At 40.3% G+C, this 25383-nt stretch overlaps 2 protein-coding genes across 2 annotated transcripts; both read left to right on the forward strand.

The window, feature by feature from the left end:
- The first annotated feature begins 1004 nt into the window (after positions 1 to 1004).
- On the forward strand, positions 1005 to 12993 carry LOC109031103 (uncharacterized). Its single transcript, XM_019042438.2, has 3 exons — positions 1005 to 1268; positions 6477 to 6655; positions 10150 to 12993. Exons 1-3 carry the CDS (start codon positions 1239 to 1241, stop codon positions 11333 to 11335), a joined length of 1395 nt encoding a protein of 464 aa, XP_018897983.2. The 5' UTR covers positions 1005 to 1238; the 3' UTR covers positions 11336 to 12993.
- Positions 12994 to 17735: 4742 nt separating this feature from the next.
- LOC140224226 (uncharacterized) lies at positions 17736 to 19773 on the forward strand. The gene has a single exon (XM_072298049.1). It carries the CDS (start codon positions 18330 to 18332, stop codon positions 19455 to 19457), a length of 1128 nt encoding a protein of 375 aa, XP_072154150.1. The 5' UTR covers positions 17736 to 18329; the 3' UTR covers positions 19458 to 19773.
- Positions 19774 to 25383: the final 5610 nt, after the last annotated feature.

Genomic DNA, 25383 nt, shown 5'->3' on the forward strand with positions numbered 1-25383 from the left:
AACGCAAAGCTCATTTCGCCCTACTAGGCAGAGTCCCCTCTCGCTCATTCTTACGTTAAATAAATATATTTAGAAACCCTGCGCTGGTATCGTGGACTAAAAGGCATTTTCGGAAATCATCGTTCAAATTCGCTTCATGCTAGCTGATGATCAAAGCGTTGAGGGATATTTTTGGCAAACTTGACCTAATTTCTTAAAAATCACGTCACAAAATGCTGCTCACCTCAATATTCATCGATCGTCATGAAACGAAAAGTAGCGCTGACCTCTGAACTTAATTTTAACTTCACCCGATTATATTTTTTTAGATTGTAGTGCGGAGTCCCTAAAAGATACTGTCTCTTGGGACGAGAATTACGTAGAGCGCAAGTCTGCAAATTAAGTTAGGTGTACTAAACCAATTGATCCGCACTAATGGGCCATAAGTGGCGAATCTGAGCGTTGACTTCCGACTTTAACTTTCACCCTGTAGGATAGATAGTAGTCTAGTATCTAGAAGATTATTTTTTTGATTTCAAACAAAAGGCTTTTGTCGTTCGTCGTGTGTAAAGTGCGATAAAAGTCCGTTCTGCTCCTACCTAGAGTACCTGTATACGGTAGAGTATTGCCATCTCTGTGCTGCTCTCTGATTGGTTCATCAGTTGTGGAGCTCTAAAATTCGTCCTATGTAAACAAACCCGACCCAGACAAACACGTATTATCGGCTCAGAAATGAATGATAATCTCACTCAAATCTTAATTTTCGGCAAAAATATCCACCAAAGTTCGATCATTTTGTGATCAAATATCTATCACATCCAAAACCACGTCTAGAGCTTTGTAGAACTTTGTCGCCATTGTGTTTGCTTACATTGAGCCAAAGTAGGAGCGGAGGGGCTAGGGGGTTTGTTTACATTGGTCCAACTTCGGAGCTCCATGATAGTCGACCAATCAGAGAGCGGCACACTTTTTCTGTAGTAAAAGGATTGAGATGGCAATACTCTCCTGTATACAGGTGCTCTACTCCTACCGACAACGACGCTGCCGTAATGTGGTAGAACCACGTAAGTGCGATGAGGATTCCCACGCATATCCGCCGTTTTGGGCATGCGAGGCGCGCCGACTGAAGTTCAAGGTCGCGGGGCCAAGTTGCGCTTGTAGCTTTTTCTGGCGGATCCGATTTTGTAGTGGGACTTGGAGGGGCCGCCACGAGCCCAGCGCCAGGCGCATCGCGGCGCTTCATTCCCGTGCGTGGCCTCATGGATTACTCGACAATACTCATTTTCCTGGTAAGAATTTCCTACCTTTATTTTTCAGTCCTTTCGGAATTCGAACACTGCGCCACCTCGTGATCGGGACCCGAATTTTCGTTTTAGACGCGCTCGCGATTTAATCCGTCGACACTCGTTCGGTGCGTGACGGGGGCCCGGAATTCCATCATGAAAACCGCTTTTTCAAAGGGGGGGGGGGGGGCTCCTCTGATTCAGTGATTTGTGTGTCCAGGTTCTTAGTGATTCTAATCCCTGAAATTTCCGTGATTTTTCCGAAAGTCTGGGCCAAAATTTTTTGAAAGAAATTTGAGATTTTCTCCCAGTCCGTCGGTTCTCGGACGGAGGATTGCGACTCCATTCCGAGCTTCCAAAAATAACTGAAATAATTTTGAAACTAACATAAATTTCGCAACTTAGATATTTAGTTACGCTCTTTTGCCTGAGAAATGGCGACTTTCTTCTAGTTTCTCTGGATAAATGCTTCTCTTGAGTTTGAGGCAAATTTTCCAATTTTTTCACAAACGGACCTGCGGATCATTGTTGAATCGTTATCGAATGACCTTGATCGATATATAGCATTGTGAAGATAGGGAGTTATCGATCAAAGGCATTCGATAACGAATCAACAATCGACCAGCTGTTGATGTTTAAATCTAACAACACCGGAAACTCAAATTCAACAGGAGAAGAAAACAGCGGCTACCGAATGAAAAAAGTATTGAATGAACATTGAAAGGGTCCTTTCCAAAAGTGTGCGGAATTATGCTTCGTTTGCGATGAAGTGATGAGCGATTTCAATTTTGGAAAAAAAATTGGTGCATCCTGTGGAAAAAAAAGTGCTGACATCAGTGCCAGCGAGGCGGTGTGATAATTGTGTTTCAACAAGGATGTTGAGTTTTTTCAACTCCCGGGCAAGTCAAAAGTGCAAAAAATGAGTTGTGTTTCTCAAAGGGAGCCAAAAACCACCAGCCGTTGCTAGCTGCATTTTTTCTCATAAAACAATGGTTGTGACGATCCTCTTGAAAATTTGCTCTATATGACGCGGAGAAAGTTATCTGACATTTTTAAGACAAGACAGAGTTTTTTAAAACAGAGTCCGATGAAATTTGGCAACAAGTGACGTCACTTGGTTCTCTTTCGAGAAACATTGCACGTTTATTATTTCTTAAAAAGGTGTAATTTAGAACGTGCCTTTATAGATCGCAATCCTGAATTAAATAATTGTCCGCAATTCAGTTGGAATTTTTACTTTTCCGCGTTCATTGACCCCTGGCCATAAGAAACAATTGCACGCTGCGATCAAATTGAATCTGCATATCCAAAACCGGTTCTGAATATTGTCAGTTTTTTTCATTAATTTTTTAGGACTTCGCCAAATTAATGGTGTCGTTATCGTTCAATGCTACCCGAGAGAATATTTCCGGTGATGAATGGATTAGGTGCTCTCTTGGAATAATTTACTGTTTGGCTTTTTGGATTCGCGACCCAAATAATGAGTATGTATCTAAGATAAATTGACCACGGCAGATTTTTGTTGTTGCCAAAACTTCTTGATTTTGTGGTTAAAGAAATTTTGGTTAATATTTAAGATTTCAATTCTCTGTGTTTTCATGCTTGGAGGTACACTGGAAAAAAAAAAACACATTGGATCTAGAGTCCAGACTCTTGAAAACATTGACAAGAAAAAATACTCTTGATTCAATCGGATTTTTGCTTGAATCAAAAGGAAATCCGCTCAAATTAAGAGGCTTGGTTCTTGAGTTAAGCTTAGATCTGATTGAATCAAGAGTATTTTTTCTTGTCGATGTTTTTAAGAGTCTGGACTCTAGATCCAATGTGTTTTTTTTTTTTTTTTTTTTTTTTTTTTTTTCAGTGTAGTCACGGGAAGTGGATGCAAAGTTACCAGAGGGGTAAGTTTTGGCTCTTAAAATAAGGAAAGGCTTCCTCTGTAATTGTGCATGCATACGGTGTGTTTTCTAAAACAGGGCAGTCGCACATTACAAGAAGACAGGCAGATAATACTCGGTCATCAATTCGGTTTTAGACGCATTCAACCACGGAATACGAGCACATAGTTGAGAGTCTTTACAGAGGAAATCTCGTTGCGTACCAATATGAATAATGAAAAGTTGATTGTAGTGTAAATGCATTACCTACACGAGAGATATTGTAAATCAGTCATTCATTCGATGCTTTCGAGGTGATGAAACTGAAAGTTTACTATGTCAAGCAGCTCTTTTTCAAAAAGAATCAACAGTGTTTATTTTGTGTTTACATTCCAAACGTGACAGTCCCAAAATTTTGCCAACGGAATCAAAAAAGCTAACTCTTGAGCATAGAGTTGCTGAAGACTCACGATCAACATGTGAAGAAAAGTCTAAAAATTACTGATTCTAGATTTGCGAGAGAGGTTTCTAAATTTTCTAGTTTCCTTGAATACGAGTGACGAAGTAAAATCTTTTACTTCAAACAGGTGAGTCACCTCAAGTGATGAGACGCAATGGCGAGGCGTGAATGATCGGTTATCGATATTTCCCCATTTGAAGCTACGGTAAATAATCGATTATGAAGGTGTTCGTTGCAAACACCCTGCATATCGATCCTTTTCCATAGGTTTAAATGGCAGATCAATTGATATCCCGTAAAGCACGCCACGCCATTGGAGACGCCCTCACGGATTCCAAAATGGTCACAATCACAGAATGTAGCCTCTTGAATGGGAACCCACTCAAGTCCCACTTTTCCGACACAATTTGGAAAAAAAATTATGAAGAGGGAAGGGATTTTATTCGTTATTATCTCTACAGATAAGTGTTCTTACCTATCAATCCTCGCACATTGATTCTCTTGGTTTTTAGAATTTTCTTCTTTTTTTTCTACACCTGCGTTTAAGTCTCCAACTCCAAGCCAGAGTCTAGTATAAGTAAGACGAAGAAACGACCCTTAGTCTGCAAGAACCCTGAAATGAGTAATGAATATTAAGGCAGGAAGAAGTAGTATACAAACGCGGTCTGGATTTTTCAGTTCAAAAGAATTGTATATTTCGAGAAAAAACCACGTAAAATTAAATCGGTTCTGATAAAAGGGCAAATTCCATTTTTGTTTGTTTTTTTTTTTAATTTTTTTTTCTTTTGAGGAGGAAAGCTTCTAAATTGACTTTACAGGTTAAAATGAGTGATACAATTATGAAAACAGACTTTCAGCCTATCTTTTTTGCTTGAGAATGTCTCAGTTAACCTTCGTTTTCTAGAAATGGGGTGTAAGTCCAAAATTGCTTAGATAATTCCCCATTTTCCTAAAAAGACAGTTCCCATCGAAAAATATGTACCCATCCTCTGAATACTTAAACAAATGTTAGTCACCCTGGATGACGAGAAAAAAAAGTATTTTCGATCCCCCTTCTGTAAAATTTGGTTTTCCGGGCTTACGCTCTTCGACCAGAGCTAATTTTCTTTTTAATCTGTTATTTTTAGGATGTGAAATTGACAATTTATCACGCAACTGTATACTCTTCACTGGCACAAAAAAAAAAAACAAAAACAAAAAAACAAAAAAAAGGGAGTCCTCCGTCGAACTCTCCAAATATGATTTTTTCGACGCACCGCTACACAAAAATTGCTCTGCTGAGATTTGCTTCCATACACTTACGGCTCATTTTCTCATGGGCGGTCAAACATTAAATAATTAAATCTCTTATTCACTGAACCTTCAAAAAATCGAATCGCCTTGTCCCCACTAAACTAAATTTTACCTACATAAAGATGACGTGACCATAGTCACGTGATCCAAGGTCGAGGTCGGGTCCGGATGCATGCCAATGACCCGTGGTCGATGGCTCAGTCAGTCAACTCGATGATGCAACCCACGGTGAAAACACCGAACGCATTAACTTTTTCAGCAGTGATTTAACATCATTGAGGAGAGCTCCAGCCTGGCATCACGCTCAGAATGCGGCAACATGAGTTTTGAGAATATCGTCACCTTCCAGGCAAAGTATCACAAGCGCCATGCGACGTTTAAAAATTTCCGCCGCCATTTTATTTTTTTACAGAGAAATTTTTCAACGAAGCTGTCCGAAAATTTCACTGAATTTTCTTTGTGCTGCCGATAAAATTTAGTGAAATTTCCAAACAGATTCAACCAACAATTTCTCAGTAAAGAAATAAAATGGCGGCGGAAATTTTTAAACGTCGCATGGCGCTTGTGATACTTTGCCTGGAAGGTGACGATATCCGGAGAGATTCAGGGATGACGTAACTAAACGTGTTCTCTATTCGAATGGATGTAGCTTCCATAGAATTGGATCTTAACTATGACATAGCTTCTCTTAAAATGGACTGATTAAAGTAAAGAATCACTTTTGAGGACCATTCGATGGTCAATTGATCAATCAGTAATTTCTAGCTTTCTGACATTTTCTCTCATTGAAAAAGTAAGTTGATGTAAGTCAAAGGAGGAAACTTTTGGGATGCCCCGAAATTTTAGGTGGACCTCTCTGAAAAAAGGAAAAATCCCTGATAGAAGTGATGCGGGATTTTTGGATTACTATGCTGCTGATTCGTCACTTTATGAATTTTAAAAGACACTTTTTGAGGCTAATTTTAGGAGAATCTCGATGGTAATGTAGCATTGCGTCCATGATATTGGACCCCATGCTTATTTATACATATAATGCTTGGCTGCTCATCACGTCCAAGATCTTGGACTCGATGCTCACTTTAATGAGGAATAATTGTTCCGAAAAATCAAAGTGAGCATAGCTTCCAAATTTGTGGGATGCAGATATTCTCTGACATAAGATGATCACTGGGTCCAAAAATTTAGCAAGACAATTTTTGTGAAATGAAGACGAAAAAACTGTGCATTGTTAGGTTTGGTTAATTTAGGCAAGTTAGCTGCGGTTAGATTAGATAAGAAAATTTGGCAATTTCCTGTGGACATTAAAACTGAGGGAGGTCTCCGTGATATTGGACTTCATGCTCAAGCGAAGAAGTGAAAATTTAGCGATGAGCATGGAGTCCAAGATCTTGGACGCGATGCTACATGCTCAAACCAATGGACTAACTTTCAAACCTCTATGTTTTATATTAAGGAACATATCAGTGAAAGCTTCTAGAGTTTCCGCATCGCATTCGACCGCTTTTATTGACTCGCTCTTCCGCGTGCCGTAGGTCTGCAGCGCACTCTATTAAAAGCTCTGTTTCGTTTTGTGTGTTTGTGGAGCAGGTAGCCGGGCTACTGGTGCAAGTGTCATCGGCGCCGGCTGCGGACTCGGCGGAGGCGGGCCTCGAGGAGGAGTACAGCGACGTCGCCGACGCCGAAAACGACGCCGCTTCCGACCCGGAGTCTGAGGGCAGCGACGGAGCTGGAGCCGATGGGCGTGAGGGACGCATCTTGGGGCCAAGGTAAGACATTGCACTTGCATCCTGGCACTACCGACCGCCAACGCCACGCGACCGCCGCCGCACCACACCGCGGTGAGATGCCCGAATCTCGCCATCTTCCGCATGGGCCCTGAACCCGATCAATCACCCCTCTGTTGCCACGTTGGCGCCCATCTAACGGCGAACAGTGGATCAAGTCAATGGAGATGCATTGGGGGAAAAAAAAAAAAAAAAAAAAAAACCACACATTGGATCTAGAGTCCAGACTCTTAAAAACATCGACAAGAAAAAAATACTATTGATTCAATCATATTTAAGCTTGAATCAAGAACCAAGCCTCTTAATTTGAGCGGATTTTCTTTTGATTTAAGCTTAAATCTGATTGAATCAAGAGTTCTTTTTCTTGCCAATGTTTTCAAGAGTCTGGACTCTAGAGCCAATGTGTTTTTTTTCCCAGTGTGTTGCATGTGTGAGGAATTTGCGATTTGACTGTTCATTCTTGTGTAAAAGTTCGCGAGAAACACGACAGTGCCGCTGGTTTTCTCTAAAATCAGCTCCCAAGCTCAAAAAAAGCTCTCAAGTTGAGGCCAAAATGGAGGGGATATCGGATATCCCACCCTACCCTGAGAGTCCACCTCTTCATCAAGACAAACTCTCCATGCGAAGATAGGGAGCAAATACGTTGGCACGGTTGCCGTGTTTTCAGTTCTAGAGCCCCCAAATAAAGTGGCAGCCCTGTCAATGTATTCGTTCCCTATCTTGCATGGAGTCGAGTTTGTCTTGATGTAGAGGTGGACACTCAGGATAGCGTGGGATATCCCCTCCATTTTGGCCTCAACTTGAGAGCTTTTTTTGAGCTTGGGAATTGATTTCAGAGAAAACCAGTTGCAGCATCGTGTTTCTCGCTAACTTTTACATAAAAATCAATGGTAAAATCGCAAATTCCTCACACATGCAACGTCTCCATTGACTCGATCCACTGTTCGCCGTTAGATTATGGGCGGTTCTGAGGCCTCTGGGTGCATTAGGATTCGAAGAGGTCAAAAACCATACACCATTCTCCTTCAGATGAGGAATCAAAATAGCTCCCCCCCCCCCCCAAATGAAGTGTTATTTCTAATCAATTTTTTCGGCCTAAACTTACCTACTTGATTCAGATACGGTCTCGCACTGATATTTGGAAAGAAAAAGGTATACTCACTGTTTTGATCAATGTCATAAGCCACCAAAACAATTTCAACTTTTTAAAATCTTGAGAGTTGCGACGTACACAATAGCAACGGCGCCATCGAGCTTCTCAGGAAACATCACCTGGAAGTGGTTGGCTGAAGTCCGGCTTTCCCTATTTTTAGGACAAAGTGTATCGACGATGTTCTCACATTGTTTAACACTCCCTTGAAATGGAATTTTTCTTCGCGTCCATTAATTTTTCGCGATAAAAACGTAGAACTTAATGCAAATCCCTCCCTAATAAGAATAGATCGACCGGGACAGCATTATTGATCCAAAACTATTTAACCGCACACGGCGGCGTGGCACGATATTGATCATAACCCCCGGATGCAACTATTCGTGTTCTCTGGATGTCCTCATTGCATAAGCGATAAATTGAAGGCGTTTTGACTTTTTTCCCTCGCGTATAGCGTCGATACGCTCTCACAGGTGCAACTAGGTTAGGTATTTTGTCAGTAAGATACGTACAAACAAACGTTCTAGAGTCACAAAATGTCCATTTCCTCCTAAAATATGAAATATTATGTTAGAAGTGTCCTCACCGCGAAGTGAGCTTAACATTATATATACGGAGAAAAAAATGAGCTCTTTTAAGACATGTTTCCGCATGAAAGTGTCACACAGAACACGCTGAACGTATAAAAACTCCAAAATCTAATCATAATAGAAAAAGTAACGTTTTTCATTTACAGTAAAATGAGATCATTCGAACATCCCACTCACGAAAGAACCTAAGTTACGTCGGGTCAAATCGAACATTGAATACATTTAAGATTGGTTAGGTATCCATTCTGCCAAAAAATCAGTGCGATGTTTGACAAAAATGTTTCTTTCGTCTGAATTGCAAAACTTCTGAGCCGCTCCGGATAAAATCAGATACAGGGCTTTAGTTCAGTGCTGTGCTGTAAAGCATGATTATTTCTTGATTTTACCTTTCCTGTTTCACATACGAGAAAAATAAAAAAAAGCATAGACCTATCGATACATTTTGTGAGTTGTTAGTCTTCTAATCGTGCAAATTGTTCACCTGTCCTTTGAGATGAATGTTTCAAATTTCTCGTTAATTTCACAGCTTCATGAAACCTCATGAAATATTTCCGAAGTTTCTTACGCTTCATACCACACACCGAACACCTCTGAGGTATAACACGATTCAGAAAAATATTTGAGCGTTTGTAACATGCTACCTCCGTTTTTCCTGATGCATCTTCGTAACGTTCTTATCTACATCTCCGCCGTTATTTACGTTACGCTTGAGAGGTAAACCCATTAAAATTATATGCAAGTGGTTAGATTTGACAACGGAGGCATCATTTTTAATGACACTCATGCGTGGGTTCTTGATAAGTAACATATTTGCGGGCGGTGACTTCTGCAAACCGTTAGACAGCTTTCAAAAGTGTGTCAGTCATGTCAAGTTTGAGTCAGAAGGAGATCTCCGGAGCGCAAAAGCGAAAATGCTCACCTTAATCCACTCGCACGCAGTAAATACCATTTCCTGGCAAATTATAAGACTAGAGAATGGACAATTTAATCTGCAGTGTTCAGAAGGTATCAAATTGAATTATGCTTGTGTTTGTGCTCTGCTAAAGAAATAGCGAAAGAAAATATAAGTCACAGAATCAAGGTCCAAAGTACCCGAAGTATAAAAATGTTTGAAATATGCATTGTCTGACAAACGTTGTTTCGTTCATGAGAAACTCAATGAGGATGGGACAAAAGAAGAAACCAAAGTACGAAACAGATGGCATCAAATTCTTCATGCGGATAGGTGCTTTTATTGATGATCTAGAAACAGCAGTTACTAATGCAAAAGGTAGTCTAACTGAGCGGCTGGTGAGCGCGATGTTATTGATGACGCCTGAGTGCAGGCATGCGTGCTCAATAGATACCCATGTTGCATACTTCAAAAATGAAGGCGTTTTAAATTTTTACCTTCCTATGGAAGTGACGGTTTACTTTTAACTGATTCGACTACGCGGTATTGAAAAAAAAAAAAAAAACACATTGGATCTAGAGTTCAGACTCTTGAAAACATCGAAAAGAAAAAATACTCCAAGAAATAAAAATATTCAATCGGATTTTTGCTTAAATCAAGAACCAAGCCTCTTAATTTGAGCGAATTTCCTTTTGATTTAAGCAAAAATCTGATTGAATGGAGAGTATTTTTTCTTGTCGATGTTTTCAAGAGCCTGGACTCTAAATCCAATGTGTTTTTCTTTCCAGTGTGAATTACTCATAAACCCGAAAAGCTTATAGATACTTTGCTTTCCGTTTTCCAGGTTGATCAGCCACGTGCAGGCTGAGAACAACCTATCACCCCAGCCCCACGCGGTCGGCAACAAATTCTCCCAGCCCCGCCCCGCATCCGGCGACGTCCTGCCCAGCGTGCCCATCATCCTTCCTCCGGCCCAAGACCCGGTCAACGTCTACCCCGTCCAGTACCCAGGCGTCCAGCCGGTCGTCGCCCACCTGGACAAAAACGCCGGGGCCCCCGTGAGTGGCATCGTCGCCGGCTACCCGCTCGTCGTCCACATCCCCGAGACGAACCAGCCGATCGCCATCTACCGCGGCCAGTTCCCGGCCTTCATCGAGCGCATCGTCCAGCGCATCCAGAACCGCTACTCCGTCTACAACCCGCCCGAGTACTTCGAGAACCGCCCGCTCCCCGACGCCGAGCTCCAGCCCCCCGAACCGCCCCTCTGCGTCCAGGCGGCCGACACCGAGGGGCGCAACGAGACGCAGGAGGGCTACGCCTACGCCCCGCCCTGCCCCACCTCCACCACGCCCACGACGACCACCCCTGAACCCCCGACCACCGGCTACGTCTACGAGGATCCCAAACTCCCCGAAGACAACACCAACATAACCGTCTTCAACGGCACCATCATCCTTATCAATTGCACGGACCTCCATGATCTCACTTCGACGAGCACCGAGATTTACGTCACACCCCCTAAGGCGACGTCGAGCCCGCCTCCACCCCCACCGTCCATCTACCTCCCACCATCCACGGAACCATCCCCGTTTTACCTGCCTCCCGAAACAACCACTACAACCACCACGACTACCACTACTTCGGCACCCCCCGAGACTCAAAAACCATCAACCCCAGGCCCGGCATACCTGCCTCCTGAGACGCCGAAACCCTCCACACTTCTTCCTCCAACCTATCTGCCTCCTGAGAGCCCTAAGCCCCCCACGTACATCCCGCCAGACCCGGCCCCGATTTACCTGCCCCCTGAACACCCCGCCCCGTCGTATCCGCCCCCCAAAACGACGACGGAGAGTTCTGTAGCGTACGTCATCCATACTGAGAAAGAGCCGGTATCGTATCCTGCGCCCCATGTTAATATCAATATCAATGGCTACCAGCAGGCGAATCAGCTTCAACCTCTGTTCCCGTTTCCTCTGAGGTTGATCCAGTTTAAGAAAATGCTCTTGGCGAAGATACTGCATTTGAATTGAGCGGCCGTTACGATATCCCTATTAAAATATTGTATCATGATTGATTGACGAGCAACTGCTTTTCAACACTTCATTTTTAATTTTCGATTTTTCATTTCTCCCCGAGTAAACACTAAACGGCGGTGGAATATCTCGTACACTGGAAAAAAAAACACATTGGATCTAGAGTCCAGACTCTTGAAAACATTGACAAGAAAAAATACTCTTGATTCAATCAGAATTTTGCTTAGGAAAATCAAAAGGAAATCCGCTCAAATTAAGAGGCTTGGTTCTTGATTTAAGCAAAAATCCGATTGAATCGAGAGTATTTTTTCCCTTCGATGTTTTTAAGAGTCTGGACTCTAGATCCAATGTGTTTTTTTTCCCAGTGTAGTGTGATTTTTATACTGAAAAGAAACTGCAATTTAAGGGAGTTGTTATGTTTACTCGTATGGAGTATGTAGGTTCGTACCTCTGGTAAGCAAAAAGTGCGTCCCATAATCGGGGTACATAGAAAATGCAGATATTGGAAGGCAACTGGGCGCGCCTTTATTGTGACAGGTCATGTAGAAAAATGCGGCATTTTGGACATGCTACATTTTCTTTCACGATTTATTTAAGTTCTCTTTTCGACCCTTCTCCGTTGATTAAATCTTTGTCGATGGAGCCCAGTTGTGCAAAGATAAAAATTTGAACAGACTTTGCCCTCGTTCGATTTTTGATTACATATACGAACCGCAAAAGACTAATACAGTTCATTATGTCTGTATTGATAAAAAGTAATTATTTGCAGAGGAGAATTTCGTGCCATTATGATTGTATTAAATCAACAGCACAAATATTCAGACTCAATTGAGTTTCGCCTTGATTTCTCCTGCATATTCATTCAGAAAAGATTTAAGATTTTGAATCATTATGAGACTGATTTACTTATCATGACAATAAAGTGTTTCTAACATTAAGTAATTGTACTGAGTTGTTGTAAACTTACATGAAAATGAATTGTAGAATTTGTACAAAATAGATTTGTAAGTAATTGTAAGGCTAATACTAAACACTGCCAGTTACACACATGATATTATGCCTGCAGTGTGATTGTTGAAATTTTGTGTTTGTTGACCAGATCAGCCAAGATTAGGGAGAATGGAATTATGTGATTGGTCGATTTTGTGAGTTGTTCTATACAGTGTGCCAGTGAAGGGCGTAATCAACGAAAAGATAAAGGCACCTCTTAAGTTGTCAAATCCACTCGACATGGGCACGACAAAGGGGATGCTTCACAAAACCGCCTGATTACATAACTCCGTTCTCCTTATAATCTTGTCTTATCCGATCGAAGTACATTAAATTTCAAATATCAGGCTGTCATTTGAAAATGCCTACAAATAAGCGTAGGGATTTATTTTTATCTACTACCCAAAGAAAAATGTGAGAAAATTAGTTATGACCACAAGAAGCACCTCTTCGCTGCTAGATGCTTTTGTTACACTAAAAACGCATAGTTCCACTAAAAACTTTTAAAGTTCTGAAAAATAAGTAGGTATAATACTTTTTCTTTGAACATTGTATGCGAAATTATTTTCAATCATTACTTGAAGCAATAAACATGCAGTTTTACGGTCCTTTAATAATTCTTTGTTTCATCAAATGTCAAGTAAATAAAAATTCATTCCTTTTGACTTGTATTTATGTTTTATTGTCGGAGTAGTTTGCATATTTCGTGTATATAACTTTATCGTATATCGTATATATAACTTTTATAGGACGCGTCAATGAAAAGAAAATTCGTATAAATAAGAGAGCGTCAACAAGGTTTATTTTTGAAATTTACAAGGTGAAGCTGTGATTGACAGCACCACAGCTCGAAATATGGAAGGCCTCGAATTTACAAAATATTAAATAACTTTAACCGCTAAGAAGGAAAGCCCTTTCAGCGTTTGAAAAAGTTACACACAGTTTACCTTAAAATTACAGGCAAAAATATATTAAAATGACAATACTTTAACTTATGACTATTCTGCCGTGCTAAAGAAGAACGCCGTATGAACATTCGAGAGTTGTCAAATTGCCCCGGATAAAACATGTATTTTTGAGATGTTTATGCATATTTTTCCTTGAAATTTACAGTCAATTTAGATAAAATTGCGAACAAAGTTGTCTGCAAAAACTAAAGAAAAAAAATTCACGATTTTCCTATTAAATTAGGATTTTATTGCAGGAAATGTGGCAACTTCTGAGGTTCATACGGCGTTCTTCCTTAGCAAGGCAGTAGTATAAAACAGCGTATCAAATCTAAAGCTAACAAACATATTTCGACGGTGCAAGTCGGCAATCACATAACTCGGTTTGTGACGTCGCAGACTTCCAATCATACTATATTTTTTAAACAGAAAATTACTCAACGGCAATTATTTAAAGCTGCCGTGATTTTTCTTCTCTAAGCGAAGAAAATTCTGCAAAAATTTCAAGGAATGGTGTCAATTTGTTCTCCTTTCAAAAAATATCAAAGACGCAGAAATTTTCAGACACCGCAAACGAGAATTGTGATTGCGGACTGACGCCGTCGATTTAGGTGTTGGCACACCTGAATTGCCCTGAGGCTTTACTTCGGTATTAAAAATATATAAAGAGGAACCTATCCATTTATGAGATGGGTCGTATTTTAGGATTGAAATATGGAAGCTGAGAGGGGTTAATTTTCTGGCCAAGAGCCACCATGCACTGATGACTCGGCGGTTTCAGAATATGCCTTAGCTGAAGATCAGAAAGAAGGTTTGGTATTTGGTGTCTATAACATTAATTAGCGGTCATAAACAATTCCATACGTCTTTTGTCAAAACTTCGCTAGTACAGGTCCTATTTCTAGGTTTGAACTTTGCAACGTTACATTCTTTGAAGACTAAAATCTGACGCTCACATAAAACCCCTTCAAATAATTTAGATACCGAAGTGTATACACTATGTGCCAACACAGTGAGCGAGACCAAGAACAATCACTCGAGTGCATGTCACAGTTGCTTTTCACAAGGTATCATACGGTCATCGAGTATTTCTTAAAGACTACTGAAAAAACTAATTTTTATGCTTCTCAAATAGAAGCTACTTTTGAAGAAACAGATGCTGCTGAAATTGACCAATTTTTTGGAATGGATTTTCTAATAGGGGGCATCAGAAACCCAGGGTTGAATTATATTAAACCTAAGAATTAGAATTTGGAAGGACGGAACCAACAGCTGCCGAAAATGCAATCGAAATTGTAAAAAAAGTAAGCAAAATATGGGAGAAAGCGTCGATTCCCAAGTCTCACCGTGAGTTAAAGTGCAGTGACTAACTCCACAAATACTTAAAATCAGAACTTCATCGTCTTGAAAAAAAATGCGCGTAAGCCTATTAGAGGACCTGCGGGTCGATTGTTGAATCGTTATCGAATGACCCTGATCGATATACAGCATTGTGAAGATAGGGAGTTATCGATGAGAATCATTCTGATTCAAGACCGACCGTATTTCATTCACTCGATGAGTGATTAAGAAATTCGGGCTTGTGTTTCATGATCTGAGCCGACTGGGGGTGGCGGATAATTGATAGCCTGAGCAAGGTTAAAAAAGCCGACTTGTGTGTTGATTGAGCCGGCCGCGGGCATGCAGCGCATCAGACCCAGGCGCTCTAGTTTCCCCTTGAGGACACCGCATCAAGAACAGCCTATAGGCGTATAGGTCGTTATAACGCACATCTGCTTTTCGGAACCTACGTACTCTGGTGGAAGATCAGATTGCAGTGGAAGAGGAAGATGCAGGTAATGCATGGGTTAAAAACTTCAAGGTATTTTTGGCCGAGTCAAGAAAACAAGAGACAGAATCCACGAAACCGCCAAAAAAAAGCGCATCGACGTTGCTGCTGGAAAAAGCATCTCAGTGAAGGCTCTTACAGGTGAAGAGTCAGAATCTGAGGATGCTGATGAAGTCGAGGACGATTCAGAAGAAGACGATACCTCAGGAGACGAAGAAGAAGGAAGCTGTAGCGAGGAAGAGACTTCCAGCGAAACAGCTGACGAGAGTGAAAATGACGCAAACACCTGCAACTTAGACCCACCCATAGAATTTTCTAAACTTAAAAAGTCAGATTTTGTATTAGTTGAATTAATTTATGATAAGGGGACCAAAAAAGAACACGCAAAAAAGTTTGTCGCCCAAGTCATTGAAATAAAACGTGGTAGCCATGTTAATCTAAATTTCTTAAGGAGGTCTGCAAAAGCGAGCAATATTTTTACTTTTCCAAATATCAAGGATGAAGGTTTTGTAGAAAATCATCAAATTAAAAGGATTTTAACTCCCATTTTTGAGAAAAGAGGGCGCTTTGCTTTCTCTGTCGAAGATAAAACAGAGTAATTGCCTCATTTGCCGTCCAGTGTCAAATTAGAATTAAGTCATTTTTTTCGGTGTTGTTCACCGAGGTTATAATTTTTTCTCCACCTACTTTTGTTAACATTGGTTACCTACTAGTAAGTAAGTAATTTTCTTTGTTCCATTTTCAAGTACCTATAACCAATTAGTAAGTAAGTTTCACTTTAAAAGTTCCTTTCAAATTCAAAGGAAAATACCTAGAATTTTTCTAGGTGTTTTACTTTGAATTTAAAACTTATGAAGTTTTGCCATTAGTACTATTTTTCTACTTTTTCTAACTTTGCATTTTTTGACTGCTCATAAAGTGACACGAGAGACTGTTTATTTTAGGTAATTAAGTGTTTGGTCTTGGACCCATGTTCATTAGAATTTTTGATGGAGGTACTCCTATTTTTCCACTTTTTCTATGTTTGAGTTAATTTTTTTTGACATATTTTCTCGAAATATTCTTTAATAAATGTTAATTTTTGTATTACATTTTTTTAAAACTTAAAATAGTGTTCCATGTTAAGTTTTGTAATTCTAAGTTGAAATCTCAATGTAAATCAATCGGTGTTTCAAGTTAGGGACCCCCAGCACCTAACTTTGAACACCAGGTTTTCTTTAAAAAAAAAATGGGGCCGAAGGCTCCAAAAAATTTTGGAAAGTATATCATCAGGCTCTCTAGAGCCACACCGGAAATTTAGAACAGTTTCAAGTCTTAAAGGTTAAAAGTGTGCTGAAGTACAACATTGGAAAGTTCAAAAGTGTTCCAAGTTAGGTGACTTGACTATCTTCGTTACCCCGATCTTCTTCTTCCCCATCAACTAAAGTATGAGTTCCGTGTTCGCTCACCATTTGCGCACCGAGCTCCGCGCTGCTGTCGACTTGGGTATCAGCCCAAACGAAACAGTGATCAGGTCGTTTGATCCCGAGCAGGAACTTGTCGGGGTACAAGAGGATGTCCTTCGTCTTTCAGAAGAAATTTCGAATTTTGAAGTCAGCCTCCTTTTCCAATCATGAGAGAGATATTATCGCTCAGTTAGAACACAACATTTCTCGACTGAACAACTTAAACTGTTTGTCTTTATCTGGCGACATTGGTGACAGATTTCAGGGTCAACTGCAATCAACCCGGGAGATTTTATTTGCGTTCAACTACAAAATTGAAGAGCTAAGCACAGCAGCTGTTCCTGCGGCTTGGACTTTAGTTTCATCTGTTGCCTCTTCGGTTATCACTTCTATTGTCTTGTCAGCCCCCAATATTTCGATTTTCACCAGCTCTTTCTTTATACCCATGCAAGCGGAGGGGGTGGCTGCTGTCATGGTTAGGGAGGATGAATTTTCCTTGGAGGGAGAGTCTGTTTCCTCCGTTTTTATTTCGATTTTCACCAGCTCTTTATACCCATGCAAGCGGAGGGGGTGGCTGCTGACATGGTTAGGGAGGATGAATTTTCCTTGGAGGTAGAGGGTTCCAATAAATGCGAATTAATTGCTTCAGCTTGAATGGCTGGTCCCAAATCCCTAGTGTGGAAGATTACAGTTGGTCGAGCGGTACTTGACATTTTTTTTTCTAAAAACAATGAGGAAAAGAAAAGAAAGCCACTAAGTTCCGTGAAGATCAACACAAAAAAATAAAAAATAAAAAAAATAAAATAAAACTTAAGAGTACTTGAATTCTTTTTTTCTAAAAATAAGAGAGAGAAAAAAAGCCACTAAGTCCCGTGAAGATCAATTCTAGAAAAAAAATAAAATAAAACTTGAAAGCACATGAATTCACGTTTCACAAGAATTTAAAAGCAAGAAAATTATTTTTTCGCAAATGACAAGAGATAATCCCACATAGCAAAGAATCTTATGTCAGTGCTGTCAAAGCTTGATAAATGTTGATGTAATATTACTAATATTAATGTTATATCACGTAAATCTTGTCAAATAAAAGGTTTATCTCGTCAATGTTTATATAACATTGACATTCATTGGAATCAGCGGATATGAATATATCAGTGTTGAGATAATGCTGATGATGCCAAGATGCAGCATTGCTGCAGCACTGACGGTGGCAGCATCGCTGTCGCGGATTTGAATTTCGCGCGCTACTTCTAAAACGAGTGCGCGCGCTGCTAGCGGTTCGTTAGAGAAGCAGGAACGTTCGACCGATCCTGCTCATCCGCGTCAAGGCGGATAAAGAATGGTGGTCGCATTTCGTACCCTCTGGACGTCACACGGTATCGGGTACATCGGGTACATGGGCTGGCCGAGGCCGGGGGGGCCGACTCAACCTCGGATTGCACGGCAAAACCCGTGCCCTCCTGACGTCACAACGCATCAAGATGGCAGCCAAAATCGAAATGCGACCACCATTCTTTATCCGCCTTGCATCCGCGTCCGCCATCTTGTGAAGTTGTGAATTACCGGCTTGATCTTTGATTCTTGAATTGTTCTTGAGGTGAGTAAAGTGATTCGTGAATTTGATAATTTGAACTCAGTTAAATTTTATTTTCATCATTACCGTACCGTGTCGTCGTTGTTTTCGTGGTTGTGGCCTGCTATGTGAATTTAGTGCTCATGGACTGCCGTTGAGAGCACTCGGAGGCACGAGATAAACACGAGGCACGTGTAAGTAAACGATCATGTCTCAATCACAAAAACTGTTTTCTAGCCTCCATCCCAAGTCGAGGCATAGACGAGTGACACAACGCCTGCGGTTAATTTCTGGACGTAGTAGCTCTTCTGATCAGCCCAGCCTTGAACAACCGTGTCCATCTGCACCTGTTGCTACTACTGCACCTGTTGTTCAACCGCTTCCTAGCTTTAATGATAGTCTTAATAGTAGTTCTTGTTCCTCTTTTGAGAGTGAACTCCCTCCCGTTGATGCTGGACCAAGTGTTGCTGCTCCAGCTTCGATTGATCCCGATGAAAGTCATGAGTTGGATGACGGACTTCACTCATCGGAGCTTTTAGAGTTAGTGGATGAACCGCCAGGTTCTGATCTCTCTGATTACAGTGATGATGAAAATGCTATCGATCTGTCAGATCCAGTTGAGACTCTGTCAGATCAGCTAAGACAATGGGCAGCCCGGTTTTACATTACTCAAATTGCTGTGAGTGCCCTCCTGTGCATTTTAAGAGCCTACGAGTGTTTTAGTAGTTTACCCAAAGATGCAAGAACTTTTTTCCGCACCCCATCATCCGTTAAAGATAAATTTCAGGAGGTGAAACCAGGCCAATATTATCATTTCAGTCTGAAAGAAGGCATCATTCGGATGCTAGAGAATGTTTTGGTCCAAGGGTTAGAAGGCATAGAGCTGTTGATAGGTATTGATGGGATACCTCTTTTTCGCAGCAGTTCCACAGAAGTATGGCCCATATTAGCTTCTATCATTAGTATTCCTAGCATAGTGGACAATGTATTTCCAATGGACATTTTTTCGGGCCATAAAAAGCCTTTAGACTGTGCGGAATTCCTCGCTGAATTTGTCAAGGAAGCTAAATTTCTCGTCACTAATGGTATCGATATCAATGGTCACCACTTAAAAGTTACTATCCGAGGTTTTTCTTGTGATGCCCCTGCTAAAGCATTCATCCTCAATACCAAAGGTCATTCAGGATATTTTTCCTGCACACGGTGCACTCAAGAAGGAGAGCACATAAAAAACAGAGTGGCTTTTCTTAAAACATCAGGATTAATTCCCAGAACGCACAAAGGTTTTTTATTGTACCAAGATATGATGAATTCCATCACGGCCCTACACCTTTGACAAATATTCCCGGTATACAGTTCTGTAGATCATTTGTATTAGACTATATGCATCTTGTTTGCCTGGGGGTAACGCAAACACTATTCTACATTTGGTTATTCGGAAAACCTGAGTCTCTGGTCCAAATTTTTCTGTTGCCTCAGAGGTAAAATTGCATAGGAGCTACAGAGACACTGAGATTTTTTTTTCACTTTTTGCTTACTGGCTGCTTAAATTGTCTAATTTTTGTATTGACCACACAGCTTTCATTTTCATGTAAAGTGTAGACATGCTAAAGTTTTCATCACTGACGATTTATGACTCGGATAAACAGTCTGTATCCTTGCACGGATGAAGCTGCCATATTTACAAAAGGTTGAGTTGTATGATGGCTGCTTACATAATTATCTAGACTCCCTTTGTTTTCAGTATGCAACTAATTTTTAAAATTTATCTCTTATTTTAGGCTTGATCGAGCAGCCAAGAAACTCAACAATCCTGGTATGATGAACAATCCTGGTATTGATGTAACTAGCCAAGTCACTGATGACCTTCAAGAACCTGTTGTTTCGTTAGAAGATATAGGACCAGAGGAAAATCTAGATGAAAATATCTAACCGATTATGATGACTACCATCTACTGAAAATATCCACCACTATCCATACTAATGTCTGCTGATATTGTTGTTTTATCAAAGAGTTAAATAATGCTGTTTAGCTCCTTACATAAGTATATGAATATTTGAACGTACTTACGAATATCTACACAGTACATACGTAATATTTATACGCACATACGTAATATTTATATATGTATTTTTATTCCTTGAGCCTATTGTTTTTGTGATTTCTCTTTAGGTAATTGTTTTACCTTAATATTATTTAGTTTTCTTCTGTCATCGTGGAATAATAATTTTGCTTTTTTACGGGCGAATACATTAGTAAATTGTAATCCTGCTTTGCAGCGGCCAAATTTGACTGAGTTTTCAGCTTCTTCCTTTTTGTATTTTATTGAAGAAATTCAAGAGAGAGATGAGTTAGATGAAAATATTTACACAATTTCGATTTCTATCATCTACGAATAATATTCACTGTAGTATCCATAATAATGTCTTCTGGCATTTGTTGTTTTTTCAAAGAGGTGAATGGTTTTGTTTAGCTCCTTATATATTTATATGAATTTTTACACGTGCATACTTGTACACTTTTATTCCTTGAGCCTACTGTTTTTGTGAGTTCTCTTTGGGTAATTTTTTTTACCTTCATGTTACTTAGTTTTCCTTTGTCATTGAGGAGTAATAATTTTTATTTTTCGCGGGCCAATACATTAATAATTGTAACTTTGTTTAGCAGCCGCCAATTTTTGACTGAGTTTTCAGCTTTTTCCTTTTTGTACTTTATTTTGAGTTGCATTTTACAATACACAAGATGTTATTGTAAATCCTTTGACTTAATTTTTCTTATTTTCCGGTCAAGTTTGTTGACAACAGAAAATTAGTTTACACCTAGAACCATAATTACACTGAGCTTAGCAAATAGCAGCCAATATTTGAAGAAAATAAATCAATAAATTAATGTAAATGTAGTTTTCAGCATAACTCCTAATATTTTATCTGATTGAAAATTAATTGTAGAGATGCAACATTTAATTATTAAAAGTAATGGTTAAAAGTATGTTTCACTGTGAGTCCTCTGGAGGAATGAAACATGAGCCCTCTTTTTCTTAGTTTTATGCAGACAGGCATTTGTTCATTTTTGTTAAACTTAGTGTAATTATGAACAGAGATATTTAGCTTTATTAGTTTTGTTTTGATTATCGTTTCTCCCAGAGAGAGGCGAGCGTTAAATCTGACAGGGCAAAAGAAACTTTTTATTATTGATTGCTTGAGTCTGGAAACACAAAACTGCCATTTAAGTACAGCATTTCAAAATTTCCGCTATCATTCTATTTTTAAAGGACAATGTATTACAATTTTTCTAGTAATTTGCAGATGTATCTTATCCAATGTTTTGTAGAGACTATGCAGTAACCTTGATATTGTCCAGTTAGTTATGGATTTGTAAATTGCTTGGGTACAAAGATACATTTATTCGCATCGCAGTGTGCTTCAAAATTTCCTCTCATATTTCCAGTTAGAATGGAAAGCAACAAATTTTTATTTGCAATTTCGCAATGCCAGTTTTTTACTGACATCTGAGCTGGTATTGTGAAGTGGCAATGAGGAATTCATTGCTTTTCCTTCAAAACTGGAAGTAAGAGCTGAAATTTTGAAACACTGCATGTCGTCACCTTCCAGGCAAAGTATCACAAGCGCCATGCGACGTTTAAAAATTTCCGCCGCCATTATATTTTTTTACAGAGAAATTGTTCAATGAAGCTGTCCGAAAATTTCACCGAATTTTCTTTGTGCTGCCGATAAAATTTAGTGAAATTTTCTAACAGATTCAACCAACAATTTCTCTATAAAAATAAAATGGCGGCGGAAATTTTTAAACGTCGCATGGCACTTGTGATACTTTGCCTGGAAGGTGACGATGTGTTTTCGCACACAAGCCATCTACGTATCCATGTCTGACAGGACATTATCAGGGTTGCTGCAATACTGCATCAATATTAGGAAGAAAATAATAGGATTGCATACTCATTGTCAGTGTCAAGATAAAATGAACCATCACCAAGATCACCTTGTCATAACCTTGATTTCGGTATGAAATCAACCTTTACATCAATATTGTGACAATATTCTGACAGCATAACGGGAGTAACATGAAAGTACTGACATAATACTGATATAATATCACATCAAGATATATCAACATTATATCCATATTAACACCCTTGACGTGTCAATATGAATATAATATTACATCAATATTCCTTGCTATGTGGGAGAAACTAGATATTCGGGAAGCACAGTAAGGATAATTTTGCGATCAACCCGGGAGATTTTATTTGCGTTCAACTACAAAATTGAAGAGCTAAGCACAGCAGCTGTTCCTGCGGCTTGGACTTTAGTTTCATCTGTTGCCTCTTCGGTTATCACTTCTATTGTCTCGTCAGCCCCTCCTGTTTCCTTCGTTGGCTGCCCTGGACCCGGTTCCTCACAAACTGTGACTTGCAGCCCATCAACCCCTATCTCATTGATGGCAATACCTGCAACCAGTGCAGCTCCATCGTTCAGTTTTCCCCAACTCCGTCCTAGGGCTGCTTCATTAACAGCATCTTTTAGGCCTCGGAGCTCATCTACCTTCTCCTTTGCTCCACCTAAATTTACTCCACCGCCGCCTATTTCTTCAAATACTGGTGTCGCCTATTGCTTCGCAGGCTATCCAGGCACCAGTAGGAACTCAAGCCTTCGGCTCTCGATTTCAAGCCTCAGGCGCATATGCTCAGTCGAACTCCGCCCAAGTTTCAGGTTTGCTGCCAGTTTAGACTGCACAATTGTTTCCCCCTGTTGCTCCAACCCAACAGTTACCAAATTGTCTTTTTATCTCTTTTACCAGCTTGCCTCCGCAGGTATCTTCTAATCTCATCCATTCTACTTCAGCAGCAGTCTGCGCCGTCTGCGCCCTTGTTTTCACCTGTGATACCCCATCAACCTCCTGCACATTCTGCGCCTTTGTTTTCATCTATGGCACCTCGGCAACCTCCTGCACATTCAACGCCCTTGTTCGCTTCGATGCCACTTGTGGACTGCGCCCCGGTTGCCTCTTATCCTCGTAATTTCTCGGAGAATCCTCTCTACCAAGCTGACCCTCCAGCGAGCTGGAATCTTCCCAGCAGAATGCAGTCAACATGGACCCGCAATTCTAAAGTTTATGGTAAAATGAGAAATCCCATGGATAATCTTTTGAAAACCTTAAATGAAACAGATGGTCTGCTTCCGAGAAATTAGTGGAATTTTTGTCTCAGGTTCTTCAAATTCAAGACAAAACAGGCTGTAAGGATTCTGATCTATTAGAGGGAATACTCGCTTACACGAGTCCACCCTTATCCCAATGTATCACTCTACCCTCTCTTCAAATGGTTCCTTTGATCACTTTCATCAATTAGCCCTAGGCCTTCTACCTCCGTTTGTTGGGCGCCACCCTACACAGGGCGCCTCCCTTGTGTTGGGAGGAAACCCAGATAGCACACAATGTGCTATGAATATTCTGACAATATGTGAAATCGCAGAACATTACCAGAATATTCTTAGCATATTCGGAGAATATGCAAAAAGATTGTTTATTATCAGAATGTTCTCAGATTATTCTAAGTTTTTTCCTCCTTCTTCTATATCAAGTAGTCAACAACTATAATAAGTATACTCATGGTTCAGATTAGTTCAGATCAGCAGCCTCCTAAAAGTCCTTCGCGGCGCGCAACCGAAAAGAGCGACTGCCTCAACGAAAGCCGCGCGTGACGTCATTGGAGTTATAGGTTATGAAATTATGATGTTCGTCTTGTTACGGTCTTGTCGTTTCCGTCCTTTCGATTTCAGAAATTCAGACCAGCCTCTAGTAGATACTTACCCGGTGTACCTCGCTACCTAGTGCAAGCGCGTCGTGCTTTGCCAGATTAAATTTGCAATTAACTTATTTTTTGAAGTGTTCTTAGTGACAAGTGATAGTACGCAACGCCGTCGGAGAAAGCTCCGCTTCATCAGTAAAGAAAAGACACTAATAGTATTAAGCCTAATGCACTCTTACCTAACCTAACCTAACCAGACTTCCCAAGAAGTACGGATGAACTACATCCCATGCCGTCGACCTCTCTCGTAAAGTCCTTCTGCTTCATCCTAATTGTCATCCTCCGTTCTTTCTCAAATTCTCATGGTCATACCTGCTCCGCACGCTGTCACCAAAGTGCACCCTCCATTTCAGGAACGTCTCTTTCAGGTTAGCATGTACAGCAATTTTTATTTATTTCACAATGTATACAGGAAGAATTTCTGACAGAAGCTACATGTAGTGTACCTTTGTTAGGAGGTAGCCCGTAAATATCACTCAGCATGGCAGAGAAGAGGCAGGTTCCCCGGAAACCATTTTCTGAAGCAAGTAGGAGCACTAAGTATCGAAGATTGGCTGAAGCAGAATGTTCTCACGCTGAAGAGTCCTCCTCCTCCTCCTCCTCCTCCCTCAATATATCGCAAGACAGTCTGGAGGCTGCCGGTAGATCCTCTTTACCGGAAGTTGATGTTGATTCCACCGATAATATAATTCCATTATCAGACCTTTCTCAGATCAGTGAAAATGTTCAGGGGGAGGAAGTTGATGATGGTAATGGTGGAGATTCCACATTTCACTCAGATTATGACTCCGATTCTTGTTTCAGCCTCTTGGATGCAGATTCTGATATAAATAATGAGTCATTTGATTCTAGGAGTGAGTAAGAGGATTCATTTGAGGAAGATCCTGAAGATATGCCTAAACACTCCTTATAAGATAACCTACGCAGTTGGGGTGTCAAATTTCGAATTTCGAAGGTTGCTACCTCCGCGTTTCTTCGAATTCTCAGAACTTCTGATCCAACAGATCTATGTGCTTTGCCGCTTGATGGTAGGACCCTGATGAAAACCCCACGCTCTGTGAATGTTAAAAGTTGGAAAAAGCAAAGGGCGAATACTATCATTTTGGTGTAGAAGAAGGTATTCAAACTGCACTAGCTCGCTCAAGGGAAAAGTTTACTAAAGTGATAATGGTTGTAGGCATTAACGGTTTACCTCATATGGTCTTTAATTTTTTTTCTTCTTTTTTAAAGTCACTGTTTGTACCAGAATTTCCGATAAAATTGGAAAATACTTAACTTGTAAGTCCTTAAGATCTGAACTTTGGTGGCCAGTTCACAAGAAGTGTATTTTAGTTTATTTTCTGTAGGAAATACACTGTTTTGACATCAGGTTCTTCACGATTAAATAATTTGTTCTTCTTCAATCTTATTTTCAAAAATTAGCTCCCCATTAAG

The sequence above is a fragment of the Bemisia tabaci genome, chromosome 3 (genome assembly GCF_918797505.1).
Source record: "Bemisia tabaci chromosome 3, PGI_BMITA_v3".
Classification (NCBI taxonomy): Eukaryota; Metazoa; Arthropoda; class Insecta; order Hemiptera; family Aleyrodidae; genus Bemisia; species Bemisia tabaci.